At 35.8% G+C, this 21,001-nt stretch overlaps 1 protein-coding gene across 1 annotated transcript; it reads right to left on the bottom strand.

Annotated features, from left to right (window-relative positions):
* Positions 1–377: 377 nt before the first annotated feature.
* On the bottom strand, positions 378–18,864 carry LOC150083882 (suppressor APC domain-containing protein 2-like). Its single transcript, XM_090374926.1, has 6 exons — positions 18,844–18,864; positions 17,317–17,429; positions 14,137–14,283; positions 8,675–8,776; positions 2,840–2,959; positions 378–494 (listed from the first exon to the last, which is right to left on the bottom strand). The coding sequence occupies exons 2-6, from the start codon at positions 17,317–17,319 to the stop codon at positions 378–380; spliced, it is 489 nt and encodes a 162-aa protein (XP_090231052.1). The 5' UTR covers positions 17,320–17,429; positions 18,844–18,864.
* Between the last annotated feature and the right edge of the window lie 2,137 nt (positions 18,865–21,001).

Genomic DNA, 21,001 nt, shown 5'->3' with positions numbered 1-21,001 from the left:
CTAAATCATTTCACAACAGCCATGGTTACTAAATTAACTGATAATCAACCAAATAATTATCAAAGTTCAAAAACAGATCCCAGAAATATTGCTACTTGATAACAAGGCACTATCATAACAAGTGAATTTTTTTTTAAATAGTCATATCAAATCTGATGCTTTAAAAATACCCAGTATCGCATCGAGAAAGACACCAGAAGGTAGTTTTGTACACAAAAATTCAACTAAAGAATAATAATCTCATTATTTAAAACATTTCATAATTTATATTTTAAAACAAAATGCCTATCTATAATATAAATTTCTATATTTTACAAATAAATCTCCTTTTCCTTAGGATTTAGAGAAAAATGAAATAATATAAAAATATCATATTTTTACATTAATGTATCATCGTGGTCTTGATTCTGAGTACGTGCACGGAAAAGCTCTCGAACTAGTGCAGCCTTTTCCCTTTCCAATTGAGTAATGCGATTACTTTTCTTGCTGATCTCCTGAAACAAACAAAATTCGCAAGTTAATTGCATGAATTAATTACAAGATTTATGTAGAGTATTAGCAGCACATGAAGCAAAAAAGGTGTACTCAGATTAATATATCTTTCTCTTTACATGAGCAGACTGTTTTTTCATGTAAAGTCTGCTCATGAGCAGACTGTCTTTATATATAGCCCAGAAAAATAACATTATCAGAAACTGTCTACGTACAGATTTATAGTTGAAGAGGAAAGCAAAAAATGGCAAACTTATTAAACCCAAATTTACAAAATAGGCTTAGGTTCAAAAATTCAGTGCAAAAATAGGAATAATATCTGCATTTTGAGGTTTGTCTAATGAGAACTTCATCTAAAAAAATATACAGGAAGTTAATTTCATTTTATAGATGATATCATATGACAGAGCTGTGCTGAGGGTGAGGCAAACATGACAAACAAACATAAAAATGACAACCAGTGGGGTGCCTCAGGTTAAAAGCTGAAAGGGACACCAAAAGAAAGATTAAATAACTGCCAATGTTATTTTATGTTTTGATTATTCCAATCCACTTATCGTCTTGCTTTTGCAAGACGAAAATAAAATCTTTGTTGCACCACAGTACAGATACCGAGCTCTGTGCGCCAGTGTTATCTGGGGTGCCACCCCACTGGTTGTCATTTTTATAACCTCAATTTTAATTTTTTTTATTAATATGTGTACCAGAAATGTATTTTAAATAAGTCCCATTTTTTTAATTAAATTTTTTTTTAATATTTTAGGGGGGGGGGTGCAATTTTTCTTTCTTGCCTCAGGTACCAAAATGGCTCAGCATGGCCCTGTCATATGATATCAAAAGAGTATAAATGTTAAGAATTTATACCCTTTAAGAATCAATATTAGGAAAATGGCATAAAATGTAAAGTAATATTGATATATCTTGTTACTCTGAGACAAAAGGCAGCTGTTACTACAGCCATTGAACTATTTTAAGAAAAACATCCAAGGTTTAACAAATGCTAGTTTATGTTGGTTTAACAACAAATACTAAAAACATATGTTGCAATCAAAATCATACCAGGATTTTAGGGCAAAAAAAAAAAAAAAAATTACTTGTATACGGAAAAAAAGAGCAAGTCTCAACCTGAAGTAATGCGAAGAGTAACTAACTTGAAAGACAGCTAAACTAAAACTGTAGTTTTCACGCTGAAAATTATGGATGCAAAAGAATACAGGTTAACAGAAAGTGGCCTTTTTTTAAAAGGTTAAATATGAACTGATGTCCTAAAAGTGTATTCTCTCTTCTCTGGAGCTGTCTTTCTAGATGAGCTGGACCTGGTTATGCTGTAGTGGTAACCCATACTTCAAGATTAGAATTATTTTGATGCTAAACTGTGGGATGTTGTGCTGGCTGGTGGTTTCTTTTGTGGATTCTTCAGATATATTACCCAGAAATGGTTGTTTGTTGCTATTGGTCCAGGATGTACTGAAGAATATCTTAGTTGAGTAAAAATATATTAATTACCAGGTTCCTACAGACAGAACTTGGACAGAAAAATTCGATTTTTTGTTATAATGTTTCAAGGGGCACTGATTTACAACAAGGGAAAATTTTTTTTAAAAGCCAGTTCTTTTTTTTTATATTACTGTAAAATTTGTAAATTTATTATTGTATTATTTTTTATTGTTGAAAACAATGCAGAGAGAGTTCAAATGTTTGAACTTTCTAAGTTTCTAATTTTAAGAGCCAAGCTCCCACATAAACACTAACATAATAAAAAATGTTAATCCTTAATGGATAATAAATATATACTGCATTTAAAAATATTAACATAATAATAACCTCAATGAATGAAAATTCTGCATAAGCTAGTTTCAATTCTTTTTCATCTTAAAAAAAAAAAAAAGGAATTCATTTTAAATTTCATAAATCAATGAGATAACTGTAAAAGAAAATACTAGAAATTAAAAATACAAGTTAAAGTTAATGAATTATAGTAATTTAAATAAAATAAATTTTCTGTTTATACTCTGGGACAACCAAATGGTCAGAGGAGTTCACAAGATAGACGGAATACAAGAAACAGTACCGTATTTAGCAGTCACGGGCTTGAACCCCGGCCACTCAAGGCATGTGTATTTAGCACCTGCATGCTTGACCACCTGGCTACAGCGGCTGTTTATGCTTTAATTCTAGTACTACTCAAATTAAAGAAAATGTGATAATAACTAAATACATAAACATCAGTTTATTATGATGGTAAAAAAAAAAAAAAAAAAAAAAAAATACCAATAATAGTTAACAAATCAGTAATCAAAAAATTAATAGCATAAAAAGTTTTAATATAAGATAATCAAAGGAATACCTCAGTTAATAAATTATTTTGATTTTTCAGCCGTCTAACTGTTGCCTGTATTGAGTTCTGCTGCATCTTACTGTAGAGATATGGCTGGTGAACAGCAAGGTTCATGTGTAGTGGGAAACCCTAGAAAGATGTAATTTGCTTATAAAATAATTTCTATAATAAATTCCTTAGAAATTATTTTTTAAAGTGAATAATAATTTAAAATACATGATTCTACAAACAAAACTGATTATTAGTTATTATTCAGTCTGTGATAATGATCCCTTCTTGGGATATAAGCTATGATCCAAGTGGAGAGAAAAAAAATTAAATTTCATAATGAGAGAGAGAGAGAGAGAGAGAGAGCTTTTATAAAGTTGAATAATGTTACAATTGCAGGAATTGAATTTCAAATAACAGGTTTTTTTATGAAAAGGAAATGGCTAATGATTACTGTCTTGTCTCATTAGAGATGGCCAAAAGGCACCAATGGCATGCAGCATAAAGCATTACACTCACCATTTGAAGCAGAATGAGCTGCTTTGAATGATTGGTGGTACTAAGTTTAGATAATGGGTAAAAAAAAAAAAAATCTGACAGAAATGAAACGTGTGTGTGTGTGTGTGTGTGTGTGTGTGTGTGTGTGTGTGAGAGAGAGAGAGAGAGAGAGAGAGAGAGAGAGAGAGAGAGAGAGAGAGAGAGAGAGTAAATAAATGAAAAATTGAACGTCTAGAAAGAACTACTTCAGGAAATGGTGAAGTGGACACATTTCTCTTTCAATTTACAAAATCAGACAAAAATTACAAGATTGTAATTTTTGTCTAATTTTGCCACTATACATATTTTTTCATTTTTAATTACATTTTAAAACTTATTACTTGCACTTTATTATGAACATTTTAAATAGGGTAATAATTTTCTCAATTTAGGACAGGCATTTGAAAATTTCATTACCTGAATATGAAGGGTTTATGTGAGGGGGGTCTGTTAACATATTACTTTTCAGCATAGCCCTTTTCTGAGTCAATACACTTTTTCCACCAGTGCTGCAATATTTTGATTCCAGCTGCAATTAAAGTTTACTCGTGGGCCTGCGGGAATGCATCCACTGCTGCAACAATGTCCCTGTAGGTGGAAAAACAGATGACAGCCAGGTATATTTTCAAATTACAAAATAGGTAAAAGTCTGATGGTGCTAGATATGGTGAATATGAAGGATGGGTCAAGATTTCAAAACTACACTCATGCAGTGCAGCCTGGAAATGACAGCCTTATGAGGAAGTGCATTGTCCTAGTATAACAAGAGTCCTTTGCTGAATTTTCTTCAGTGTTTGTCTTTGATGTTTTCGTGCAAATGCATCACAAGGTCTGCATAATATGCCCCTGTGACTGTCTGGCCTTTCTGAAGGCAATCTGCTAGCAACACTCCATCAGCATCCCAAAAAAACTGCTGCCATCACCTTGCCAGCAGGAAGAATTGACTTGGCTTTCTTTGGAGGAGGAGAAGAGCTGTGTTTCCACTGTTTGGGTTACTCCTTTGTCTCTGGCTGCAAGTAATGAACCCACATCTCATCCATGGTCAAGGTCTCTTTGAAAACAATGCAACTGTTCACTTGACTTAACTCTTGGGTATTTTTGATCTGCTGTCAACAACTTTGGGCCATTGTGCCGATACCTTTTTCATAGTGAGAACCTCTGTTATTACTTGGTATTCACATTCATATGAGATGCTGGCAGAGATGTATTAAACTGTCATTCATTAATCACTCATCACCAGATCATGCATACTGTCAACAACGTCTGGAGTGATAGACATTGTAGGTCTTCCACAGTGTGGATCATCTTCCAGGCTCTCCATCCCTCATTTAAATTCTGCTGCCCACTTCTTAAACATGAAATAGGCAGGGGCATCCTCCCCCAGTGTTGTAACTATGTCCTCATGAATTACCTTTAGTCCCTTTTTTCTCAAATATTGCATGACTGCGTGGTTGTTATTTGGTTATTGGTTTTTTTTTTTTTAGTGGCATTGGCAACTAAGGCTATATTGCTCGGGGGATATGCGGTGGTCATTCCCTGACCTTTCCGCATCCTCCATATTTGGTGGCTCACGGGCTCGAACCCCAGTCTAATCAAGAAGCGTGTGCTATGCACTGCTGCTCCTGCCCACCTGGCTACGGAGGCGCCATTGACTGCATGGTGACTGATTTTGTCCATCTTTCCTCATTCACACAACTTTGTTGACTTCAGGACCTGTAATTAAAAAAAAATATATATGTTATTGAACCTACAAGAAACTTGGTGACAGAATTTGAATTGTTATACCTTAAGAAAGAAATTTTTAAACACTGTACTACTACCCTTTTGTAATCAGCCCATGAAGTTTTCAAGTCGTCCCCCTTGTGGAGGGGGCCACAAAAGATAAGACAGTTTTGAATGCCTATATTTTTGATGCAATGGGCTAGCATTGGTGAGCTGCATGCCAGTAAACAAGTAAAACATGGAAGTTTTTATATTAAATAAAAGGGAGTGCACTATTGAGCAGCATTTTTTTTTTTGTGTAAAAAGGTTTTATCAAATTAGCAGCTTTGTTACAGTGAAGTGTGTGAGCTTAAAATGAGCTCTGATTATAGAAAAGGTCCAAAAAGATCAACCAGATTGAGTTAGGTTTTTTTTTTTTTTTTTTTTTTATCGTATGATGTGAGCAATACACGAAGGAACCAGTTTTTTCCTGCTTCCTTCGTGTATCGTGGCCATGAGATCCAACTGGATAGTGCGGCACCATCGTGATATCCAAGCCTGAGGTGGGATTCAAACCCGCGACCTTTGGGTTGCCAGGTAGGCACTTTACTCACCCAGCTAGCCTGGTCGGCATTGAGTTAGTAAAGAAATTAAACATTCAGGTTCTATAATAGTCAATAATAAATACATTATTATCAGAAAGAAGTGGAATACCTGAAAATATTGCATGTACATGAAAAGTGAATGGCCACCATCACAAGCATTCCTGAAGAATAGTGTCTACAGGAATTTTTTTTTTTGTCCTCGCTTTTTCCCATTATATATGGGGGTCAGCGTTTTTTGTTTTGGCATGCAATTTTTACGGCCAGATGCCCTTCCTGACACCAACCCTCACCCTTTATCCAGGCTGGGGATAAAAAAAAAAAAAAAAAAAGTAAAGTGCAGCCATTATCAACCCACTGCAGGGTGGAAGCCTCCTCAACAATTCATGCTGAGGGAAATGGACCATAATCTGCCACGCTGGTCCAGTGCGGGTTGGCAGATCAACCGTATTCAGCAGTCAGGGGCTTGAACCCCGGTCTACTCAAAGAGCGTGTGCTACTGCACTCCCGCTCCTGCCCACTCGGCTACGCAGTGGTTATTCCCTGACTTTCTGCATCCTCCATATTTGGTTGTCACGGGCTCGACTGCCGGTCTAATCAAGAAGCGTGTGCTACGCACTACTGCTCCTGCCCACCTGGCTACAGAGGGACAGTGTCTACAGGAATAATTCACAATAACATTGAAGAAATGAAAGGAAAAATGAAATAATTTCAGCATCTGTGGAGAGCATTCTCTGAGGAAACACTGGTTACGGTAAACTTCAAACAAAATCTGCAAATGGATTTTTGGATGCACAGGAATCGCATATATAAAGATATTTCTGCTTGAAAAACAATTCACATGTTGTGTTTAAAATGATGCCAAACCCATCAATGCTATTCCATTGATCGGTTTGGCATCATTGACACATAAAACAATATAGTCATACAAAATTGTTACATCTTTTCTTAATCATTCTGTGTGTACAGTGGGATGTCAACTGTTGGAACCAATTCAAAATTAATCCATTTTGATAACAGATTTTGACATTGACTTCTATTTTTTATTTATTTTTTTTTATGTCTGATTTTCCAAGTCCATAATCAATTATCAAACTACTAGTATCAAAATTAACTGTATGGTGCAAAAAGGCCAAGTTTTGTTTTACCAGCAAAAAAAAACACAGAAAACTACCTATTTCCCATAGGAAATGATTCAGCTGGGCTTGGAATTTCCACAAGTCATTGGCGTGAACTACCCAGGGAGACAACTTATTCCAATGACTATGAACTTGCTGACTAAAGGAAAATTTCCCATGATATGGTTTATAACTCTTCTCCCTTAGTTTAAATTTATGCCATACTGATTCTAGTGCCGTTTAATACTATATAAGTTTTTTCTTTCATTCATTTTACTATCTTCCATCAGAGCCTTATAAACTTAAATCAGAACCTCTCTAAGTTACCTTGTTTCCGATCTCTGTAGCACATATTTGAATTCTCTTCTCATATCAGTGACTGTGGCCAATATGACCAGGCACAGTACCTATCTCTTGCCATTTTCACGATATTCAATGTTTTTTTTTAGGTGCAATCTTCAGCTCTGAATGCAGTATTTCAAGTGTGGTCTTGCAACTACCCTATACAATGGGATCATAACCTCCCTGTCTCTAAAAGTAAATTACTAAATATATCCTTAACAAGACACCTTGTATCTTCTTTGCTATCTGTCTGTCTGTGTCATTACCCCAACTCCATTTCTGCCCGTACAATTTTTATTTCAATCCATTAAGTGTGTATAGTTTATTTTAAGGTTATAATTTTTCAAGAAAAACCCTTGCATTTTACAGCAATAAAAGCTACTACTTATCCAAGTCATCCTGAAGGCAGGCTACCTGACACTGGTCATTACCACCCTCTTGATCTTCAATTGCCTGCAAATTTTGATATTACACTCTGTGTACCTCTGTCAATGTCATTTAAGAAAATCAGAAATAAGAGCAGGAGAGATAATGTCTGAGAGATCCCACTTCTGAATGTAGCCTGTTCTCAACAGTAACAACTAATTACAACCCTTTTTTTCCCCCTACCATATTCATATCACTTGTCCATTACTTCCAATAATTTGTCCAACCCTCACTAAAATTTATTTAATCACCCACTTCTTTATTTGTCCTACCATACTAAATAAAGTGTTACATTGGTGAGTGACAAATTCCCTTTATGGCAGTAAATGCCAGGGTATGATGTTCTTGTTTATACTCTGGCACGGCCACCAGGTCAGTGGAGTTTACAATAAATCATCAATACAAACATTAATTGTATTTAGCAGTCAAGGGCTTGAACCCCAGTCCAGTCAAAGACTGCATGCTACTGACCACTCAGCTATGTCAGGCAAACAATACCAAACCTTCAATGATACCAAATAGAAGTTTGTTCTAACAATCAATTGCACTCTGGCCGAAAGCCAATTTTAAATTTAAATCTAGACCTCTTGTTTCTTTTGCTGCTTCTTTTAATATAATTGTATAGATTATGTCAGTCCCATGTGCCATATTTACTTTTAGCTCCAAAAATTTCTCTTCCATTTTCCCCTCAGTTATCACAAAATCATTCAGCTCCCAGTTATAACTTGGTATATGACTGCTATCTCCTATCCCTGAAAACATCTTTAGATGGGAATGTAGATGCAAAATATTTATTCAGTTTATCAGCAACCTCAACAGGATCATCAATAGTTATGTTATTCATATCTAGTGGAATTGCATAACTGATGGTATTCCAGCTAAATTAATATAAAACAACTCCATCCATCACACAGTAGTCTGGTACTAATCTAAACAACCTGACCTTTAATTCTAGCATTTGTGGAATTTGTGTTTCTGTTTTTCGCTGTATAGTGAAATACAGTGAAAAACAGAAACTTATTGTATTTAAGAAATTATTTATTCACTTTAAAATGAGAAATATTCTTAACTTAATAAAAAGAAATATAGCATTATAATATTAAATGAACATATGCTTTGGACTCAAATACCTTATCTGAACTTTCCATTAATGCTGTAAGATGCTGACTGACTTCATATATTCTAGTCATTTTAAAATTTAATCGTTCCTGTTGAGCATCCATCGATGATTCCTGTAGCAAGCAGAATAATAATTACCTTTAGTGTTTGAATTTCAAATTTAAAAAACTAATACAGCCACTCCTCGGCTAACGTAATATTCATCTTATGGAAATTCGACTTTACATAAGTTTTTGCTGGCCGGTGCAAACTTAAAAAATCATTGAAATGTATTTTGCATCCCGTAGGAATAAATTGAGGTATCATGAAAATATCGTAATGTGAACCCTATAACACATTGTTTTTTTTTGGTAATTTGTTCCAAGACCTCGAAAGTTGAAAATTTTGCTTTATAACTAAGCTATTTATATCTCTAAAAGGTCATTTTTATAATGAAAATTGCACTACACTTTCATAGTTATCATATGTTCTGTTATAAGAATCAATAATGCCTTTGTGATATTTTTCTAAAACACATTTCTGGAGGTCACTGCCATAAAACAATAAAAACAATTTGCACTTTCCGGTTTATTGGGCTTTTCTGTTAGCGCAATCTATTATAAACGGGTAGTAAATAAATATAATTTTTATTGTAAGGTTCCTAGGTACACGCAGGTACCCTACCTTTACAAACCTTTCACGGCACTAAGCCAGGGGTAAACTCGATCTTATTGCATTTGCGATAATACCGATAACTGGAATTCTGTGAGTTTTTACATAATTATGGTGAAATGTGATTCCCTTTCACTGAAATCTTCAATCATATAAAAAACGTAAATAAATTTTCAGAATCTTCTCTTCATTCCTATTTACTTATTACAATGATGAAATGAAAGCAACCAATGGAAAGTTCAAGTGGTGGCAGTGCTAGGAATGAAAAAAAAAATTTGATTTAGATTAGATTATGCTTATCAGCTGAAGAGTTAATTCTGGCAACGATGCTTGAAAGGTAAAACTTGCTGATGTTATGCCTGTCTCCCTTCTCTTTTTGTAATTTTATAATTTTGAAATTTTTGTAATTTTTCCTGTGCATGAGATAAAAAAATTGAGTAAACAATTCTGTTTACATGTTCGTTGAATATTTTTTTTTTGCTTCAATCAAATTTGCGAGTGCTGCATAAGCATTTAGGGAAATTCCAACTTATGTAGAGTTCCATGGAACGCAACCCTTACATAAGTCGGGGAGTGGCTGTACTAATAATTAATATAATTAAAGAGAATTTATAGTATATACTGAATAACAGGTTCACAGAAAAATGAAATAAACTGAAAATACACAATATATTACATTTTACAAAAACTGAATTCCAATTTGGAATTTGGCAATTAATTTTGTTTCTACAGAGCCATTTGTTGCCTCGGGGTGGTGTGCTTCAAGTATAAAGCAAGATAATTAAATGTTAATTCTCTACCTCAAAAAATTAAATAAAATAAAAATTATGGTAAACATGATTTATCTATGCTTTACCAGCAAACAAAATCAGTTTTGTAATTTCTGTTAAAGGAATGTTAAAATGACTAATTTTACAGCTGAAAGCTTGAAGTACCGTTGATTATCTATTAAGATTCTAAGTAAAGCTTATTATCTTAGTACTCACCTCTTAATGTGTAATTTACTGCCAAAATATTTGATGAGGATTTTAGAGTATTCATAAGTTTTGTTTAACGTTAATGCATCCATGTGGTTAAATTAGTAATGGAAATTGGAATAATTAGAATTTTAAAGAATAGTCTGGGACGGTAGAGGTGTTGGCAATTATCGTTAATGTATTTATATTTGTAATAATGACTAATTTTACAGCTGAAAGCTTGAAGTACTGATGATTATCTATTAAGATTCTTAGCAAAGCTTATTATCTTAGTACTCACCTCATAATAAGCTTTGCTAAGAATCTTAATAGGAATGTTAAAATTATAATCATTGCTGCTAAATCTAACAGTTACTAGCACACAATCTAAAATATCTTTGAAAACAGTTGACTATTCGAAAATATTTTATTATCAAATTAAAGATGTGAATAATTATTATTGATCAATAAAAATAATGAACACTTAATATTTTTAAAAAAAATTGATAATAATACCTTTGGATATAATGTTTGAGTTTTAGTTTAATTTAATCACTACCAGTGTCTTTTTTTACTCCCCAATACTACAGTGTTTGGTACACCCCATGGATCAGAGTCATACTCAACTGTAAATGTTTATGTCAAAGGAAATATCAGTATTCAAAATCATAACATTTTTGTGTTAAATTAATTGCAAACAGCACTTTTTTTAGTGCTACTGTCAACAATGATAGGCCTCAACAGAAATCAAAGACCCACCAACACAAATTGAATATAATGATATCTTCAAGGATCAGATAACCAAGAGTTTCATATAACCAAAGAGTGGGAAATAATCAACTTACATCTAAATAATGTACCACAGAAATTTCCACCTAATCCCAGTCCATAAGTCCCAGCACTGGAAATATCATCACTCTCTGAGTAGTTTATACAGACTGCATAAGGTTAAAGGAAAGATGGGTCATCACAACCTCATTCCTGAAATAGCTTAGATCTACCAGCAAGATGATAAAAGGGGGGTTACTACATAATTTGGTTCCCTAGCAACAGAAACTTATCTCAGATTTTCCAAATATAATAAGAAGACAGACATTCCCTTGTAGACACCTGTGACTTCAGACATTCTACCCATTTTTCATAGGCTGTGGCCTAACAGCAAAAACATTATGGTATTGCACCATTTTTTCTGTATTGTACTTCACTTATTTTAGAGTTAATCTAGTTTTAAATTATTTGGATACTGAAACTGTGCAAAATAGTTTAAAATAGTGCATTTTAATACTAACCAATGCAGCATTCTGTGTTTCTTCTCAAACACTCATTACCTATATGATGTCATACAAATCATATACAGGGTGATTCACTATCAGTGCGACAAACTTGCAGGAGGTGTAGGGGACACAAAGACGAATCGGAACCACATAGCATTGCAGGGTCCGAAATGCCTTCGTCATGTGGTAGAGGATGTTGAACGGGAGGTCGCGTGAACAGCGATCCCGCTGGAAATCAGCATTTGCGAACCGGTTCCCGAGGCAGTAGGATGGACGAGTATTCAAGCGCTGAACTGGAGGACATGCACCTCGCGTATGGAGCTGCGGACTGCAACGGGTGCGCCGCTCTGCGCTTGTACCAGGAACGTTTCCTACACAGGCATGCTCCTCATCATACGATTTTCGCACCTGTGCACAGAAGGTTACGTGAGACTGGTTGTTTCACGAGAGGTACCATGAATCGAGAACGAACAATGAGGACGCCAGACAATGAGGAGAATGTCCTACGTCTTGGAGAAGGCAATCCAAGTACGAATACTCGAGTGATAGGCCAACAATTGGGTATTTTCCAATCCACTGTATAGAGGATACTGTCAACAAACCAAATGAGTTCATACCATCTGCAACGAGTCCAATCATTGGAGCCTGCAGATTATCCACTCCGGAGGACTTTTGCTACTTGGTTTCTTCAACAGAAATGGTTCGCAAATGCTGACTTCCAGCGGGATCGCTGTTCACGCGACCTCTCATTCAACGTCCTCTACCGCATGATGAAGGCATTTCGGACCCTGCAATGCTATGTGATTCCAATTCGTCTTTGTGCCCCCTACACCTCCTGCAAGTTTGTTGCACTCGTAGTGAATCACCCTGTATGATGGCTGTTCAATAAAGAATGATCGCAATTTTTTTTTCACAACATACCTTTATTGATCATCCATATTTTGATGGTCCTTTTCAAAGTGAAATCCACTTACTCTTAATATTTCTGCCATTCTTCAAAAACATGGTGGAAGCCATTTTTGACATGCATATGAGAATTGCCTCAAATGTCTTTACAACTTCTTCTGATGACTGGAAATCTTTTCCTTGCAGAAATTTTTCCCAAGTTAAAATTCTTTAACGAAATTGCAGGGTGCAAAGGTCAGAGCTTCAGGGCAGAGAGGAACACACACATCTGACATTAATGCTGGCTGAGTACTTGATGGCAATATGCACAATGTGAGGTCTCACACTGTCATGATGCAGAATCTGCTCACCTGCATGCAGCTGTCATCATTTTCAACAAATGTGATTCTGCAAAGTGTGCAGTACAGTTCTGTAGTAAGGTCCCACAAAAGTCGCATGATGGCACAACATGCTGGTAAACCATTCCCTGAATGTCAAAAAAAGTGATGACCATAAACTTTCCTGCAGAATATAATGCCACATAATACGACTCTTATGTTGTTTGCTTTTTTCAGTGTTGGCAATGACGTAGACTTCCAAACAGAGCTTGTTGCTTACTCTCGGGGTCGAAATGATGAAGTCATGTCTCATTTGCCATTATCACCTTGTGCAGAACCTCACCACCTTCGGTAACCATTCACTGCAACTCCTGACAAACCTCCATGCAAACTTGCTGTTGCTCAAGTGTGAGTAGTCTTGGAACCCAGCATGCACAAACATATCACATGCAAATGGTCATGCAGAATACCATGCATGCTTCCTACTGATATTCTTAACATCTCAACCAGTTGCCTTACTGTTATATGAAAATCTTCTTTTGTGATCACAGAAGCAGCATTTAGGGTTTCTGTGGTGACAGCAGTGGTTGGAGCTCCAGGACTACCTGCACGCTGTCCTATATAGAAGTGTAGATTCACCATAAACCTCTTTTAACATTTCATATGCTTCAGCTGATATTTTCTTGAGACGGAAACAAAATTTTAGAGCAGCATACTGTTCGTCGTCTGTCGCTACATAGGCAAAACTGAACAGATATAAACTTGACTGACTGACTGCCAAGGTCACACCGTGTGCATGAGTCAACTGTGCAGTTGCTATATAATGCAGCTTGGTTTGGCCTTAAAATCCACAGCTCAGCTAGAAAAAGCAAGTGGTATGGTTGATCATGAAAAATTATGATCATTCTTTATTGAACAGTCCTCATATAATCAGCAAATATTCATATATAATTATTTGTAAAAATAATTTATAATTTATACAAAATTTCCTTTTAACAATATTTCACATTAATCACATAATGGGAAAAGAATGAAAATTAAAGAATACAAACAATATGACCTAGGCACATCGTTTGTATTCATTTGATATATTTTAATAACAGCATTTGGTTTTAAAAGGTTGAAATCACAAATAAACAAAACATGTTGGGATGATAGACTGACACCAAATTTAAACTAGCCTTTCCAAAATAGGATGTATGCAACAAAGCCACTAATTCTGGAAATGACTATGGTTAAAAAGTTCTGTGAAAGATATATACTTTTCTGTAAACTAAATAAGTCTTCCCTTAATCTATAGATATTTCTTTAAATTAGTAACTGCTTCAATATTTATTTACGATTGCAAAATTTAGAATATTTTACTTACAGAATGTATATCAGCTTTGTTAATGCACTTCATCTTATCCTGGACATTAGCAATTTGGTTTGTGTACCATTCACATGCTCTTTCAACAGCATCCATGCCCTGCAATAATACATCTCTTTCCTGTTCAAGAAGTTTCATCCTCTTCAGCTATAAACAAAATAAACAAAAAAATCATATAATTCTTAAAAACATCGTAAAACCACCTACAAAAATCCTTATAATTAATTCTCAACCCAACCTGATTTCTAATTTCTCTGTTAAAAAACTGATATGTACACAAGTGCCAAATAAGTATAACATGCAAACAGATAACTGTGACAAAAAAAAGTTGATTTTTTACCTAATATTTTAATTGTCTAATATGTCTTAATGGTCTATTGACTTACTGGCTAGGAAAAGTGTTTATGATTGCAATTAAAGTACCATATTTTCTGGATCATAACGTGCACTTTTTCTCCTGGAAAATGTTGCCTAATATTTCCCTGTGTCTTATGATCCAAAAGTATGTTGTTGTTGTTGTTTGGTTTTTAGGAGCATTAGCAACTAAGGCCATATTGCTCCGGGATATGCAGTGGTCATTCCCTGACCTTTCCGCATCCTCCGTATTTGGTAGTGACGGGCTCGAACCCTGGTCTAATCAAGAAGCATGTGCTACGCACTGCTGCTCCTTCCCACCTGGCTACGGAGGCACAGAACCAAAAATGATGTTTATCTTCAGTCATGACTAGGGACAGTATGGTCAAAAGGTGGCCTTCTAAAAAAGCTAACTCCAACACTGTGTGACCATTTCAGAACACATATAGCAAAGGCAATTAAAAGGATGGTTGATGAATCAAATTCAATGAAGAATGATCATAATTTTTCAAGAACAACCATACCGCTTGCTATTTCTAGCTGAGCTGCAGAATTTAAGACCAAACCAAGTTGTATCATAAAACAACTGCACAGTTGACTAGTGCACATGGTGTGACCTTGGTAGTAGGTCAAGTTTATGCTTATTCAGTTTTGCCTACATAACAAAGACACGTGAGGAACAGTGTGCTGCTCTCAAATTTTGTTTCCATCTTCCCAAGAAAATGTCGCCCAAAATGTATGAAATGTTAAAGAGGCTTAGGGTGAACCTATGCTTCCATATAGCACAGCTCGCAAGTGGCTTAGAATGTTTAAAGACAGACATGATTCAATCACAAAAATTGATGGTCCTGGGGCTCCAACCATAAACACTGTAATCGTGAGAGAAGATTGTCGTATAACAGTAAGGCAACTGGAAGATATATTGAGAATATCAGTAAGGAAGTACACGGTATTCTCCATGACCATTTGCATATGACGCATGTTTGTGCGCATTGGGTTCCAAGACTACTCATGCCTGAGCAACAGTAAATTCACATGGAGGTTTGTCAGAGCTGCAACGGATGGTTACTGAAGGTAAAGTTCTGTACAAGGTGATAATGAAGGATGAAACATGGCTTCATTATTTCAACCCAAAGAATAAACAATAAAGTTCTGTTTGGAAGTCACCAATATTGAAAAAAACCAAAAGTTGTGGCTTCTGCAGGAAAGCTTATGATTATCTCTTTTTTTGACATTCAAGGAATGGCTTACCAGCATATTGTGCCACATCATAAGAATGTTACAGGACCTTACTTCAGAACTGTACTGCACACTTTGCAGGATCACATTTGTTGCAAATGGCCCCAACTGCACACAGGTGGGTGGATGCCGCATCACGACAAAGCAAGACCTCACATGCTCATACTGTCATCGAGTACTTAGCCAGCATTAATGTCAAATGTGTTCCTCATCTACTCTACAGCCCTGATCCTTGCACTCTGTGAATTTTTTATTTCCAAACTTCAGGGAAAGCATTCCCAGTTATCAGAAGAAGCTGTAAAGATATCAGAGGTAATTCTCAAACGTATATGAAAAAATGGCTTCCACTTTGTTTTTGAAGAATGGCAGAAAAGGCAGAGCAAGTACATTTTATCGAATGGGAATACTTTGAAAATGACCATCAAAATAACGGTGATTAATAAAGGCATGTTATAAAAAAATATATATATATTATTCTTTATTGAACAGCCCTAGTATTTAAGTATATCCCATCCATTAAAAACAGTTTCTCTGTTAACATGCATAGACCATGCTGAGAAAATTTTTACCCCTTGTACAGTCTCTCCAGGGTCAGATTGAAAAAACTTTCAACATTACTCCCTCCTATTGTGTCTAAGTAGAATTGCTGGCACTTTCAAATTTAATCCTAACTTGCAACTTTTCCCAAGGCAGATTGCCTGATGCACAAATGTAAACACTGGTGTTAAGTTGGGCAACTGAGAGTTTGATGTGCCCCCATATTTATACATTAAAGGCCCTATTCTTCAAGCTCTCATAAACACCCATTAGAATGTGATACAATCGTCACTGAATTTGCACCTAATTTCTTTATGCTCTCTGCACCGAACACACACAAAGACATCCCCCTTGGTTGCATCATGTCCTGTTCCAGATAGGTCCACATTTTGTAAGGCCATTATTCATAGGAGAACTGCTCCTTCAGTTTTCCCCAGAGCCACAGCACTCCTTCTACTTTGAGCCCATTACTTTGCTGTTCCAGTCTAAGGTATGATTTCCATTTAAATTCAATTTAATTTGAGAATACTACATTACAGTAATAGATACTTAAATGCAATAATACTTATTACACTATCAAGTTTATGTTATATTATTTTCCTAGAGTTTTAAATTAGTTATAACCATACCAGAAATAAAATTTCTTAGCTAAAATCAAAAAAAAATTATGCCGACCTATGTAATTAGAACCTTTGAGCTACTTATTTACCACATTTAAAATCCTTACGATTTCACTACCATGCACTACATTACTAGTTATGTGATACTATATTTACGCAAAATCACCAATAAAAACACTCTACGAATATTAAATTGTAACTTTCAAAATCTCTAGCTAAATTTAAAAATAAGCTAGCAAACATGACTAGGACTATTAAACTATTTATTGACCACAATTGATATGTTAATTAAGTAAAAAAATGACAAAATTTTCCCAAATTTGCCTTTCTCAAAACAGCCACATACAGAAAAGCATAAATAATGTTTATCTAAGGGTATTCAAAAAGATAAAGTCAATATTACTAATAAGATATTAAGAAAAACCCATACCATATTATAGTCTATACCACTGGCTACAGTATGTCTTCTTGGTTCTCGCCTTCTATTCAAAACTTTTTTTGCAGCAGGCCCTCTTTCCTGTATATTCTTTAGTTTTGTTTCTGCTGAGAAGAAATAAAACAAAAGTAACAATTTAGCTGATGGTAGTAAATCACAATTAGAACAAAAGAGAAAGTTAAAATTATCAAGTATTAGATATAATATTGTATTAAGAGGATTATTTTTTTAATATTAGAAATAATTATGCATGATTAGTTAGAAAAATAATAAAAAAACAAATAATAATGAGGTAGACTAAGAACGAAATTAATTGATAATCAATCACAGTCGCAGATTATAAACCTCACTATAGTGAATCCTGTGCTGATTGAAGCCACCACACTGTGCACACATACACATACACACACACACACACATATATATATGTGTGCGTGTGTGATTTTCCCAACCACCTTGCTTTCAATGCACAGTAGGAGAAATCGAAGCTGAAACTAAAATTCTATGGGAAAATTATTTGAATTGGGTGGGGGTGATTGTTGTTGTTATTGGGTTTTAGGAGCATCGGCAACTAATGCGACATTGCTTGTATATTGTCTGTAAATTGAGTGTATTCTAAGGTTGAGTTTCTGTTTGCTGGACAAAATAAAAGAATTTCTGGGAGAAGAAACCATGCTATCCTCACCTGAAACCAACTAACTCAGTCACATTGCAAAAAAAAGACCCACAAAAATTCCTCCTGTCATTGATGGGATTCCAATTCAGGTCTTTTCCATCCGGTGTGGGGATGGTGGCAATCCTATTGCACTACCCACGAGGGCAGATGGGGGGTGAGAGCACAGTGCATGCTGTATGCCACCACAAATTTTTTTGATGGGGAGTCCCCAAAACACTGAAAATGTATTAGGATCAGGACCAGATTTGGGCATAAACCAAATAGGCCATGTCCTCTCTGTTTAAGTGGTGGTGGAGGGGGGGACTTCCAGTTTCCTTTTATAAAGTTAAAAATATATAATTACACACTTGCCTTAGGGCCTCATGATGTCTAAACAAGAAATAGTGTCATATAAAATTTTAATATGGCACACATTCAGAAATACAGTAAGGCAATGTAATTCATCATTATTTGTTATTTCTTAATAGCTCAATTTTTGTTTTTAATATTTAATTTTTTTTTGCACATTAATATGAAAATCAAATTTAATGCAAAATAAAAATTGTGCCTTACAACTAGTAAGCGACATATGGTTTTTCTTTTCATTTCTTTGTTGCCTTTTTCCTCTTAGTTGCTAGCAAGCTATTTAGGATGCAATAAATCACTGGTTCTGCATGTTTTCGTCATCCATTATTAGAATATAAAAAAAAATAATAATAATAAAAAAGGGAACCCAAAGCGACAGTAATTTAGGTGAATAATTAAATAACTAATTAAATAAATAAACCTTTATTTGCCTTATCAAAAAAAGGGGTGGATAACTAGTATATTGGCAGGAGACAAATTCCATTCATGACAGTAAATACCAGGAAATAATGACAGGGGCAGTCCCAGTAGAAGTGCAGCCCTCCCCTTTTGATCAAAATAATGTGGTTTTTTTTACTGCTACATAATTATGGCTTAATAGTTCCTTCAAACACTGCTATGGCCCAGCCCTTTAGAAAATCATGGTACTGTTTCTAGATAATGGAATCCTAGTTCAGCCGATGCTGCATAATAATTTAATTAAAAATTAAACTATTCCAGGAAACAACGCGCTGGTGCACATTCTCTTAAGCTGTGGATCGCGCCCCCTCCGGGGATCGCGAAAAACATTCTGGGGGTTGCAACAAACATTGATAAACGTGTTTATATTAAATATTTATTATAGAACTATTGAAATTATTATACACTACAACCTTTCATTCTATATTTGTTTAGTTTATTGCAGAAATAAACGTCGTCAATCATGATTACACGAATACAATTTCAATAATCGTTCGTATAATTAACTAAGATAAATTAATGGCTTCCACTGGCTCCAGTACTGCCAGGGGTCATTAATAATTTTGTCTTATGAAAAGAGGTCACGGATAAAAAAAAGTTTAAGAACCTGTGCTCTAAAAGAATAAGTTGAATATCATAAACACACAGATTCCGCCTCCGGCGAGTGACGGCGCAGCCAGGGTCAGCGCGGCAACAGAGAAACTTAAAACTAGCGTTGACGACGACATCTGAAAGTACGGCACGAGCTTTCACTGACTACGCCCAAAAGCTATTCGCGAGGCACGACATTGATAAGTTCGCAGCATAACGCGAAACCTCCAAAATGACTGGACAAAACCAAACCACCAGGAATCTAAGAGGACCGCATATATGCAAATGCTCGCACAACCAGCCTGACGCATTACTGGACCAACTAATCTCAAAGTCATCCGTTCCTGAGGCACCCAACCACGGACTTTAAAATGGTAACAACCAACACGAATGCCACGATTTATCCGGACGTGATGATGCAACCTAAAACAAATTTCTACCAATGGTGACCCTAGCATGCATGGACGGGTGGGGGCGCCTTCCCCTCCCTTTATTTCGCCTCTGTATTCCACAGAAAGTGACCAACCACACGGTCGAGACCTCCGTCTCAAGCATGGCCGTCCACCAGACTCGACGTCTACAAGAACTTGATCAACCACCAACATCGGACAAACTGCAGCTGCCAATACGCCAAAAGGCGATCTGAACCGGACCCTAACCCAGTTCACTTTAACTCCCCTTTCCCCGGCAGGGGGGAAGGAGAAGACAGGCCCCTGTCTACTCCTACCCCCTTTTCACACAAAAAGCGAACGCCACACATCAAATCTAATCTCGCTCAAATTTACAGTTTCACCCAATCTCGGCCTAGTCATTTCACGCGACACACAACGCAATCGATAATTTTTTTTTTTTTTTTTTTTTAAGGTCCTAGCCGCTGAAATCTCAGGAAAGTAGGCGGCAGGACCTGCCAGAGTACTTACTTAAAATACTGGCGTACCTGGTCTGCCTCCACAGGGCAAAGTGCGGGCAACGTTGGGCCTCGGTATGGATCCAGCAGCTAAGTGGACAGAGGAACAACGGTACATGACATTACACATTTACAATATCCATACACTTTTTAAATCTCTGGCCTTCTCAGTGAGCTGGTTCACCTACAATGAAAGCAACGCGGAGATGGGGGGAACCCTTGGTGCCGTTTGACATCAACGTACTTTACACTTGCCCCCTTCTCTTCCTCTGGTGGGACTTATTGATCCAAAAGGATCATCGGTGGCCTTCCCTTTCAACACGAAACTTCTACCTGTTCCCCCCAGTCTTCAATCTCTCTTACTCTAACTAAACCGACAATGTACCTCCAACACAAAGTTATTAAATTTCGATATCCAAATTAACTAACCTTCTCTCTCTTTTTTTTTTTTTTTTTTTAAATCTATTTTGGCCTCATTCTAACTAATAGCGTTTACCCCTTCTTCTTCCCTTTTTTTTTTTTTTTTTCTGCAATAAGCCCTTGCCACTGAAATCTTCAAAAGGGCCACCTGAAGGTGTATACACATCCACTGTCCCACATCCAGATTTTATAATAACATTTGATTTTAGCCAATTCCCTATACAATTCGCTCTCTATATTATGCCATTTATTTTTAATTTCCTTTTATGCGCATTTGAGGT

Source organism: Mastigoproctus giganteus, chromosome 6 (assembly GCF_048544385.1).
Source record: "Mastigoproctus giganteus isolate SK-2022 chromosome 6, ASM4854438v1, whole genome shotgun sequence".
NCBI lineage: Eukaryota > Metazoa > Arthropoda > Arachnida > Uropygi > Thelyphonidae > Mastigoproctus > Mastigoproctus giganteus.
This window is presented reverse-complemented; position numbering and strand designations above follow the sequence as displayed.

What these genes read in the sequence shown, in the direction of transcription:
- LOC150083882 (XM_090374926.1), bottom strand. An exon ending in TAATGGAAAGTTCAGATAAG is followed by an intron (nt 2,960 to 8,674) that starts GTATTTGAGTCC and finishes ACATCTTTCTAG; the next exon opens with GGTTTCCCACTACACATGAA. An exon ending in AAAATAATTTATTAACTGAG is followed by an intron (nt 495 to 2,839) that starts GTATTCCTTTGA and finishes TGTTTGTTTCAG; the next exon opens with GAGATCAGCAAGAAAAGTAA.